The sequence below is a fragment of the Ipomoea nil genome, unplaced genomic scaffold (assembly GCF_001879475.1).
Source record: "Ipomoea nil cultivar Tokyo-kokei standard unplaced genomic scaffold, Asagao_1.1 scaffold3142, whole genome shotgun sequence".
NCBI classification, from domain to species: Eukaryota; Viridiplantae; Streptophyta; class Magnoliopsida; order Solanales; family Convolvulaceae; genus Ipomoea; species Ipomoea nil.
The window spans coordinates 1,741,587-1,753,715 of record NW_017619570.1 but is presented as its reverse complement, the minus strand read 5'-3'; the positions used below and the strand labels follow the sequence as shown (position 1 = coordinate 1,753,715).

At 36.3% G+C, this 12,129-nt stretch overlaps 1 protein-coding gene across 1 annotated transcript; it reads right to left on the bottom strand.

The window, feature by feature from the left end:
• Nucleotides 1–66: 66 nt before the first annotated feature.
• LOC109166961 (vinorine synthase-like) lies at nt 67–10,369 on the bottom strand. Its single transcript, XM_019315864.1, has 2 exons — nt 9,274–10,369; nt 67–395 (listed from the first exon to the last, which is right to left on the bottom strand). Exons 1-2 carry the CDS (start codon nt 10,299–10,301, stop codon nt 68–70), a joined length of 1,356 nt encoding a protein of 451 aa, XP_019171409.1. The 5' UTR covers nt 10,302–10,369; the 3' UTR covers nt 67.
• Between the last annotated feature and the right edge of the window lie 1,760 nt (nt 10,370–12,129).

Genomic DNA, 12,129 nt, shown 5'->3' with positions numbered 1-12,129 from the left:
TTAAAAATGTACCTGATATTCATAGTCCACACAATAATTTGCCCTTTTCCCTTCGGCTGGCCTTAACTTAAAGTGCACTGCTTAGATGACCAGACGATTCATAAACAATGTGGGTAGACGACACATATGCATGAAATTCCATGTCCTTGTCTAAATTGCACATAACTTCATGATCCAACTCAATCCACACTTCTATTCCCCCATCTTCAGTATCCACGAAAAGAGCAAGGTTCAACAGTGTTTGAGGCATGCCAATCCATATTGGCTTGCCCCACCCAAAATCAACTTCACCAAGAGGAATTTTACACAAACTACTTGTACTCAAAACTTTAGTCTCACCTTTATTGTAATCTACTATCTTTGATTGTTGAGATGTTATGGATCTGAGAAACCCACTATCGACATGCATTTCCCTCACCTAGTCGTTTGTAACCTTGTTGGCTTTTAATTAATAGTTTTATCTTATGAGCTTGGGTGTTGGTTTATGTAAGGGTTTAATTACCTTTAGTTGATCAAAAGGGTGATAAGCTTAGTTTGTAAAGGGTGCTATTAATCTTAGGATAGGCTAAAGTTCAATTCCCTAATAGTTTAATGTATTTTGATTGGTATACCTGTTCTTAAGTGAAAGTTCGATTTGATTCACAGGATCCCTAAGATTGGCGTTGTTTTTGGATTGCTAAGCGGATGACGTAACTCATGTTTTACAAAACCTATTTTCTTTGTTGTATTATGATTTTTTTGATGTTTTTGAGTGATTATATGCATATTATTGTGTTTATGCATGTTTAGAGTTTGTATTTAGGATTTGTTAATGTTATTCGTGGAGCAATTCCATATATTCAAGTCCCTATTATTGTTGATGTGAGTTTTGATGTGTTTGGACTTGGAATTGGGTGTTTTTGGATTAATTCCCGAGGTGGGAAATTCGCCATTGTGCATGTTCCATCGGGTAGCCGGTGGGGGGTCGAACCCCCACCAAGCCACCCGCTGGTACGGGAGTCTTTTTCCGGCGAGGGGCCGGCGGGTGGTCGTCCACCCACCGCACCACCCGCTGGTACGTGATGCGCAGTGGTCCGTTGGCCTCCGTTTAGTCGATTCCCGTGTGTTGAAGTGCCTTCGTTGATGTTCCGTAAGTCTAGAACGATGTCCTAAGTACCGTAATAAGATTTGCGAGTCTTGAATCATATGTATGTAGTCTAACTTGATATTCCGTTAGTTTAAACTAAAGTCTATAATGTTCCTTATGAGTCTTATGAGTATCTTGATGTCACTTGTCGTCGTGAGCTTGTACGTAAGCGTATTTTTCTTTAATTATCCATTGAATATGTCATTGTTGAGCCTTAAATGTTATGATTGATGTCCATGTGTGATGATTGTGATGAGATTGGTGGTAATGAGCTGCGTGCTCAAAATGATTGGCGGATGATGCGCTGCGGTGCTTATGATGATGTACTGCGGTACGTATGATGATGCACTGCGGTGCTCATGTTATTGCGCTGCGTGTGCAATTATGATTATATTTATGAAAAGCAGGCGGAAAAGCAGGCGAGGAGCATGGCTCCGGAGGGATAAGGTTGGACTGGTGTACATGGTGGTCTCGGGGGTACAGGTTGGAACTGATATAAGGATGGAGCAGTGTAAAGGTTAGAACTTAGTATAAGGTTGGAACTTGGAACGTGTAACTTGGTTACCGTTTTTTATTCTTGTATCCTATTGTTGTCTTATTGTGTCATGTCTACTGGTATGTCATGAGTTTGATTAAGTTGATGAGTGTATCCACCAATGAGTCAATGATATAATTTTAAAGCTAGAGTTGTTAAGATTATACTTATGTATTCCCAAGTCTCAAAATGAATTTCTTATATCTATATATATTGTACTCAACGCGTTTGAGTGGGTTACTTAGCAATTCTCGCTAATGGTTACTACACCATATTTTTTCAGGTACAGACTTGTAGATACGAGAGCGCGCTAGACAGAACTGTGATTCCTAGTTTTAGTTAGTATTAGACTTTAGTTTTGACGGCCTGTGAGCCATTACGTTATTTAGTTGTGATTTATGGATTATGATTAGTTGATTGGTAGCCTTTGCATCTAAGTTCTTAGCTTAGATTTGGCATAACATCCTCAACTATTATGTTTAGCTTCCGCTTTATTCTTATATTAATGTTAGACTTTATCGTATCTCTTAAGCTTAAAATGTTTAAAATATGGAAAAAAAATCAGGGGTGTTACAGTTGGTATCAGAGCTTAGGTTTGAACCTAGGATAGTGCCTAAAGGACGAGACGTTAAGATACTTAGTGAAGCCTTAAGGGGATGTTTGGTTGGATGGAAAACATTTTCCATGAAAAATGTTTTCCTAAAAGTGGAGGAAAATGTTGGTTTATATTGTTTGGTTGGATGGAAAACATTTTCCATTGGAAAATGAATTCCTTGCAAAGGGGTGGGATTTTGTTTTCCACAAGGATTGTGAAGAAAAATAACATGTGTGTACCATTTTTCCCTTATAAAATTTTTTTAATTACATAGGCACCTATTTATTTATTCATCTTTTTAAGGGCATATTGGTCTTTATATTCATTATTCCTTATCTTTCTAAACCCAACCAAACAATGGAATCCATATTCTCGGTAATTTCCTTTTCATCAACCAAACAATTGAATCAATTTTCCTGGAATTTATTTTCCATGGAATTTCAATTCAATTTCCCTTCAAATACTTTTCATCCAACCAAACACCCCCTAAGTGTTAAAGTACTTAGGATATGAGAACCTTAGGACGCGCGGTGAGAATATGAGACTTTGCATATTATTGCCTAATTATTTGATCAATGTGCATTATTTGGATATTTGTTATTAAAAATATTTTGGAACTCGCAATCGGTGATTTTATTTGGCCAATATTTGCTCACTTTTCTTAATTGTAATTGTTAGGTTATTTTGATAGTTGATTTGCTTATAGGTTGGTAAGTACTTACATGAGTTTGCATGAAAGTTACGGGAAGATAACATTATTTCTTAGGAGGGGAGAATGTGATATGTGATCTTTATGGTGTCTTGAACTTTCGTTTGAGTCTCTTGAATTCCTTATTGGTCGAGTCTCCCTTGTTCCTTGTTGCTTTATGGCTATGCTTCGGAGACGAAGCATCTTTTAAAGGAGGTAGAGTGTGATACCCCGGATATTTTTGTTAGTATTAGGTTGATATATTAATATCCTTCGGAATAGTTCACTATTATTATTTCTTGGCCCTCTCCTTTATTTCTAAACTATATATTAATGACTAATTTCCTATTTATTAAACTAATACATATATGTTTCTACAGATATGTTACGTACATATACACATTGATTCCTAGATAACTAATATACATATTTACATAAATATATGTTATGGATGGATATAAATATATTTTCCTAAATATTTATTATATATGTACTTTCGTACATACAGTCCTAATCCTAAATAATATAAATATATGTACCTTAACTATGTTAATCCTATATATATTTATATGTTTACACTTAGCGTATTCTAATCCTATATAAATTATTCCACACATACATACATACATACATACATACATACATATAGGGTCGCGATCTCATGCGAACAGCCGCCCAGGAGAGAACTACGAACCATCCAGCGTGCGCCACGTGTCCAGATCAACAAATTAGATGTAATTTAAAAAAAAAAAAAAAAAGAAAAACGAGGCGCTGGCATTTACGTAACTAACTCGAACTTTGCTGCATGTAAATGTGTTATAATTGCAAGTAGTTGGTGCACTTTTGCAAGTAAAAAATGCAGGTAAAATCACTTACAAGTGCACCTACTTTCACCTACAAATGCATGTAATTTTGCCTTGTTAACATTCATGCAACTAGGTGCAACTACTTATAACTATAAGTGCACCTAGTTATAACGTCAGGTGCACTTAGTTTTGATGTTCATTATAAATTTTACTTGCGCCTGTAATATATTTTACATGTACTTATAATGCATTTTACCTGACTGAGGTGCATTATATGAAACTGTTACTTGCACTTGTTATACATTTTACCTGCACTTCGATGTTCAATTATTTACGAATATGCCACCGCATTTAAAAAAAAATTATATATATATATATATATATATATATATATATATATATATATATATATATATATATATATATATATATATATATATATATATATATATATGAACTATGGACAAATCTGGGATGTCTTTCTTGAGGATGTGAATGGCTTGGATTTCTTGAAGCAATTTGGTTTTACTTTTCGGATGTTTAATTGAGGGGTGGTGTAGTCAATTTGTGTGTATTTAAAACCTTTCTATTATTTTATGCATATGTCATGTTTGATTTTTGGTGATGAATTTATGGTAGGATTGTGTTCTTCTTTTGATGCATCATCCTTCTAGTTTTAGTGGAAGTTTCTTGCCATGGCATTGTCATATGAAGGTACAGGTTTTTTTTTTCTTTTTATTGCATCGTTGGAGTATAGTGTTGTTGGGAAGTATGTTTATTCTCACCGTTGGTTAGTTGTGTTTGTTCACACGTTACCCCGTGGTCTGTCATCCTCGCCGATTAGGTGTGGTGATCAATTGTCCAGTGCAAGGTTTTTAGAGTGGTGTTATCGGTGACAACAATGGTGGTGGGGAGGGGTGTGGTTCTTTTTGAGAAGATGGATAGTGTTCATTGGTTTATACTGTTGTATGCACTTTAGGTGTTGGTAGGTTCTAATCAGCTGCTATGTGGTTCTGTTATGGGGTGTGTGCAATGCTTTGGCTTGCGTTTGTATTGTTTCAATTATGTGGGTCCTCTTGTTATTTGTACACTTGATATTATTGTTTCCGTATAGTGGGTTTATGTTTTGTATCATTTTTTGGTTATTCGGCAGTGCATGGAGCTTCATCAGGTCGTATTCATTGCTACGTAATGGATATTTCGCCGGGCTCTACAAAGTATTGGTCACCGGCATGTGACTCCTCGATTTAGCCAGTTGTTGGATCGTGTTTTGCCACTTTGGATGGCAGTGTTGAGTTTTATAGGCATTATGATGGTCATAATTGCCCAGATTCATAGTTTCTTGCTTTCTTTTGTAGGTTATTTTCTCATTGTTCATGTAATCGATTTGTTTTGGACAACCTTTTCTTACAACTTGCCAGTATGTATTTTCTATTTTTAGTAAGGACATTCTTTTCTCTTCATATTTTTCATTTGTTATTTTTTTCGATTTCAATCAGTTTAATTGGTTTAGAACTTTACTAAAAACCGGTTGAAAAATATGGTTACTAAAAATCAGAGGTTACCTAAAGATCTAAACTTGTTAAAACGGTTTTGAAACCCAAAAAGTAACAAAAAGAAAAATATGAAAAGACAAAAATGCCCTTACTAAATATAGGAAAAGTCTTGAGAAGAACTAAAAATGTCCAAAAAATAATAGTCTGGGATGTTAAATGTCAAAAACGATAGTCTAGAACTAAATTTGGAATTGTCACCAAAGAAAATGGACCTCTAGAGGAATTAACTCTTCAGATTTTGATGATACAAAAAGCTAGGAATATTAGTCCCCTATTTATTTTGTCTTTTAGACTTGGGTTATTATCCTTAAATTTGAATAGTCTGAATGGTAACTCGAGTAGTCACATTTTGGATAGACAAAACAGTCTGAATGGTAGCTCGAAATGTTACATTTTGGATAGTTTGAACAAGTTCGAACAGTAACTTGGATGGTTATCCTTCTAATAGCTTGAAGTTGAAGACCTCGAAGAGTTGAAGACTTGAAGAGTTCAAAAAGAAGATTCAAAGAGTAGAAGACTACAAAACCGAAAGGTTGCAAATGCCGAATGGTAAAATGACCTACCTTTTGAAGTAAATGGTGGAATGAATGTTAAAGTCAACCATTCATATGCGAGAAGTTGTAGAGTGTTAAAGTTCAAAACGTTAACTCAAATAGTAACAGTTAACCATTCGAAAAGAACTGCTCGAGACATTCTCTAAGCCAACAGTTCGAATCCTTAAAAACACTTTGAATGTGACCAAGGTAAAGAAAGTCCTAGGTTCACAATCCAAGTAGGATTTTTCTTATAAAGTCTATACATTTTGTGTAGAACAAAAAGATATGTCCAGTGCAAAATAAGTGTCTAACGGCTGACAAGTCTACCTAACCTTCGGACTACATGCTGGTCTTTACACACTGGTTAATATATGTTTGAAATAGGTTTCCCTCCAACTGACACATTTCTAAAACGCCTATAAATACCTTCATTCAAGACTAAAGAAGGTGCTACTCTATTCAAAATTTTCCAAGTGTTCAAAGCGTAAAAAGCAATAATCAAGCAAAACCAGAGAGAGAAAGCTTAAAGTTCATATCCAGATTCAAGAGACTTGTGCTGCGAAGAAAGCTCATATCCAGATTCAACCAAGCCAAGCTCTTAGTTGGATGCTCAAATATATTGTAAACTTGTAATCCATTTTATCTTGGAAGACTGCCACTACAAAGCTCCTAGCACATACCCTCAAGAGATAGAGAATCGATTTTAAGGAGAATTTGTGGTACACACGACTTGAATTTATGTTCTTTGGGATTATTTTCTCAGAAATTGGAATCCATCTGCCTTTTCTATTTTATTTGTTTCATTGACTTATTCTTTCTACAAGAAACAATTTCAAGTTGTAATTGTATAAAATAGCTCACACGAGCTTAGCTCAATGGTTCAGTATGTAGTATTTGGGGGAAGAGACCAGTGGCGGACCCAGGATTTTTCTTCAGTGGGGGCAAAAAAGCACAGAGAAAATAAATTCAAAAATGTTCAAATACAATATTCAAATACATATAAGATAGTTAAAATACAAAATACATTATAAATTACAATTATAATATAATAATACATTATATTATTATGATTACATTATAATAGTGCGTGAACACTATTATGATTACCAACATGTGCACGCAACATTTCCGGTCCTTTTTTCCAATTGTTGAAACCTTCTGTAACAAATGACTCTCTTCCTGCTTGTTATCTGTTGCTTTCATCATTGAATAGATAACAACATTCATCTTTGAATAGATAACAACATAAACAATATGTTGCATCTTCTGATATACTATACTCCAACCAATTACTATGATCCTTAAACCATTTAGGATTAAATCTCCTATTAACACCCGTAATCACTCTAGTAGGAACAACATGATTTTTTGGTTGACAAGAACCCATTTGTAGATATCTTCGTTGCACAATATCTCTATTATTGATATGATACTCATAAATACTTTTCCTTTTAGCCGGATCAACTTCAAGTTCATCTATGTTAAATTCAATACGAGGCCTTGCACTTAACACTTCGGGACTACACTGACTAGATGAATCCTCAAAAGTTTATTTTCTTTTGAAGAATTTTTGCATAACTGAACCAAATTTCCAACAAACGAATAACATATTAACATATAATTCATTATTCATGAGTTCATGACAAATTGACAACCAAATGGAAAATAGAAAACAGAGCTGCTACTGCCTACTTGAATAAATGATGCAGTAAGCTGTAAGCCAAATCCAATGGAACTCAAACAATGCTACTGTAAGCCAATTCCAATGTACTGTTTGCAGAAAAAGATCAGGGTAGCTAACTATACTGTTTGCAAATGTTCTCATCCTCAACATTTGTTCAAAATCTCTATTGCTTTGTGATTGCACAAACTCTTGATGAGGTGATCCTCACAGCAAAAGTTAGAAGTTTAATTTCCACATTGTATAAATTATAAATATAAGGTGTTTAATTTTCAGCTTATATATTATGATTTTAATTTTAAAAAATTAAATTTTAAGTCGTGCGTAGTATTCTCATCTAATCGAAGTGATACAAAGACTATTAAATGAGTGTGAGATTTATCGAGACTAATAATAGATATGCAAATTAGATGACATCTTGTCTTGAAATCTAGTATTTGATACTTCATTACTTTTAGTCCCTGCAATTCCAGTGCTACTGCCTAATTAATGATGCAGTAAGCTGTAAGCCAATTCCAATGGAACTCAAACAAGTGAACAACTAATTATTTTTTACAATGGCAGTAAGCAGTAACAAGCAAACATTCGTGGCAACTGGCAAGGCTATGCAAATTCAATGGCTATTAGGATTTACCATCAAGCAGTAAGCCACTTCCTATGCAGCTATGCAAATTCAATGGCTATTAGGATTTAGGGCAAAATCAAATTAGGGCAAAATTAGGTGAACATGGGTAAAATTAAGCAAAATTAAGCAAACAAGTTGAACCTGGCAACGGAGTCGTCAGTCGTGGGCGGTGGCCGGTGGCGTTGGTGGTGGCGTCGGAACTCACGGTGGCTTACTGGCTGATAGATGACGGAACTTGCGGTGGGCCGTGGGCGGTGGCGTGACTTGCGATGGGCGGTGGCGTGACTGGCGTGACTTGAGGTGGGCGGAGTTGCCTCTGGAAGAGACCAATGTTCAAACCTTGACAGAGATAGGTCAGGAATTATGCTCAAAGTGGGCAGATCTCTCGTACGCACTGGCGCTGTCTGGGTTGGGAATTCAACCTTGTGGGCGAAGAGGATTGTCTAAAATAGAATTAAATACTTACTCACCAAAGTGATTTTTATTGTAAGTTATATTTGAGGCTGTACTTTTAAAAACAAAAAAAAAATAATTCACATAACAAGAAGTCTTATTTTATTAATTAAAATATAAATGTAGTAAAATGAATACAAATTGTAAAACTATCATCAATAGAAGATCATTATTTGATAAGAAGAAATGATGCTCTAAATGACATTGGTTATGGATTTTGGTTATTTAAAGGAGATTGCATAGGGAAATTATTAAAAGTTGCCAACTAATCATATATATGTAGGATTTCACATCCTTAATTTGTTACCTCGATCTAAATCCATAAACCAGATTTCTCTAGCTTTAGCTTAGAGTGCAGAGCTTAGACGACAAGACGATTCATAAAGGACATGGGCAAACGACACATATGATTGAAATTCCATGTCCTTGTCTAAATTGCACATAACTTCATTTTCCAATCCAATCCACACTTCTACTCCTCCATCTTCAGTATCCACGAAAAGAGCAAGGTCCAAGAATATTTGAGGAATGGCAATCCATATTGGCTTGCCCCACCCAAAATCAACTTCACCAAAGGGAATTTTACACAAACTACTTATACTTAGAACTTTAATCTCACCTTCATTGTAATCAGTTTTCTTTGATAGTAGGGCTTTTACCGATCTGAGAAACCCACCCTCTTGCATTTCCCTCACGTAGTCGCTTGTAAACTTGTCCATGGCTTCAACCACTCTTCCTACAAGCGACTGGCCAGTAACCTGTTCGCCGCCGCCTACTTCCCAGTCGGCGCTAGTCCCGTAGAGGATGTTGCCTAGGCACTGCGAAGGTACGGGCGGGTTCAACTTCTTTCGAAAGTTCACAATATGTGAGACTGAGTGCTTCTTGAGGATTGGGTTCACCGGTAGAGTTGCTCTTATCACTGCCGCCCATACGAACGCCGACAGCGCCTCCACTCGAGATGGACGGCGGTGGTGCTCCGATGGGTTGTACTGGTTCCTGATCCGCTCGATATCCTGCTTGCTTAAAACAAATCTTTTCGTGGTGTATTTTCCCAACTCCTTTTTCATTCCCGCATAGGCGGTGAGCATTATCTGGGAGATGTTGGAAATCGCCGGCGAGAAAATTGCGGCAACGTCCACAACGAGACCGCCGCCGGAATCAGTGGCTCCTTCCCCCCGGTTGATTGCAGCCAAGATGTTATACAATCCGGTCATCCCACCACCGTCCGCCACCCCGTGCCAAGTGCAGAACCCCACCGTAGTTCCGCCGCACCGGAACCTGGTCACCTGAACAGCTAACATTGGCATGGCCGGATCAATAACGTCTGGGTTCGGGTCAAGTGGAAGCAGCTGCCGTAGATCTTCCAGCTTCGGATGCCGGAGAAACTCACCCAAATCGTAATTTGTTACATTAGCTCGGACAAAATCTGCACCTTCATCGTTGCATTCGATTATTGATCCATCTTTAAGTCTTCCGGCCAGCGGGTACAAGATGGACAATGCCTCAGAGAGCGATTCCTTGAGCTCATCATAATCGTGGCGACGAGGGCCGGCGCCGGAGGGGTAGAAGAAAACATGGGGCCCATAAAAAGGTCCGGCAAGTACGTCAAGGAGAGAAAGCTTGTAGTATCTCAAGGTTTGGGGAGTTGGTGAAGATGGCCTCACTTTCTCTTTCTGATAAACTTCAACTTTCAGGGCCATTATTATTTATTAGGGGGATGAGTTTCAAGCTTCAACAAATTTCATGGCCACTTATGGTTACGGATGCTCTATTTAAATCCGGCGAGTTGGATAACTTCTGTTGCACGCAATCCTTAAATAATATTTTCTTATTAAAATGCATGTTACCCATTGGAGTTTTTTTGTTGAAAGCATGTTACCCATTGGAGTTAGTTTTTAATAAATATATTATTTATAAATTTTATATAGTACAAAATAAATAAATAAATAAATAAATAATATATATGATATTCTAATAATTTCACGGCTGCTGCCGGCAAGACGGCCACGACTGTCTAAGGAACACTGGAACGAGGACGGCGTATAAAAAGGTCCGGCAAGTACGTCAAGGAGAGAAAGCTTGTGGTATCTCAAGGTTTGGGGAGTTGGTGAAGATGGCCTCACTTTCTCTTTCTGATAAACTTCAACTTTCAGGGCCATTCTTAGGGGTATGGGTTATTGGGCTTCAAGCTTCAACAAATTTCATGGCCACTTATGGGCAATCGTTATACCCTACACCACGGCGCACATAGCACTGTGCGCCGCGCGCCTCATAAAACGTCGTCGTTTTGGAGTCGTTTTGGGAGGCGCGGTAGGAAGTTGCTGGGATTATGTGTATTTGTTCACACAGTTATGTGTATTTGTTCATACAGTTATGTGTATTAGTTCATACAGTTATGTATATTTTTTATACAATTATGTACATTCTTTTTATACAATTATGTACATCCGAATCAGAAAATTTGTGTGTATTAAGTTAATAGTTGATGTGTATTATGTTAAAAGTTTATGTTTATTATATATTATGTTAGATTATGTGTATTATCTTTTAAAAAGGGTATGTATATTTTGTTATATAATTATGTACATTCATGAATACAATTATGTGTATTCTAGTATAACATTATGTACATTCTTGAACAGCGGGTTTTTTTTTTTAAAGAAAAAACTACTGCCATTCATTGGGGCGGGAAATTTCAAAAAAAAAAATTAAAACGACGTCGTTTTGCATCTGGGCGCATAGTGCAACGCGCGCCGTGATGTAGGATATAAATTGCCCGTCACGGATACTCTATTTAAATCCGGCGACTTGATAACTTCTGTTGCATGCAATCCTTAAATAATATTTTCTTATTAAAATGCATGTTACACATTGGAGTTAGTTTTTAATAATTATATTATTTATAAATTTTATATAGTACAAAATAAAAATAAATAAATAAATAAATAAAGAAAGAAAAAAATCAAATAGGCACTCGAATTTTACCAAAAAAATTAATTAGACTCTTAAACTTTTTAAAGGTGCAATTACACCATTCAATAAATCATTTTGATGCAATGAAGTTCAAATACAGATAAATAATTTCCTATCACAAATCATTAAATATCAGACCACCTTCCTACAATAATTTCAAGCAAAAAATGGACCGACGAACGGTCGTCGCCGGTCACAGAGAAGGCGACCACAATGGTCGCCTTCTCAACCACAGAAGGCAACCCAAATCTGGGTCGCCTTCTCCGGTTGAGAAGGCGACCATATATGGGAACTTATGTTCATTTTCTTGAATGTCATAATTATGTATGACAACTTGTATTAAATTTTACTTTCTAATGAACTAGTGTGCATTTGGAAATCATTTTTCGGGTTTTCAATGTTTGGTAAAACGTGGAAAATGTAAGTATTAAAGGAATATGACTATTTAGTCAAAGGAAATTATGTTAATTTTTTTGAAAAATCTTCCCAACTTTTTTTGGGAAATCATTTTTAAATTTTCACAATAATATCGCACTACCACACTACCACCACCAC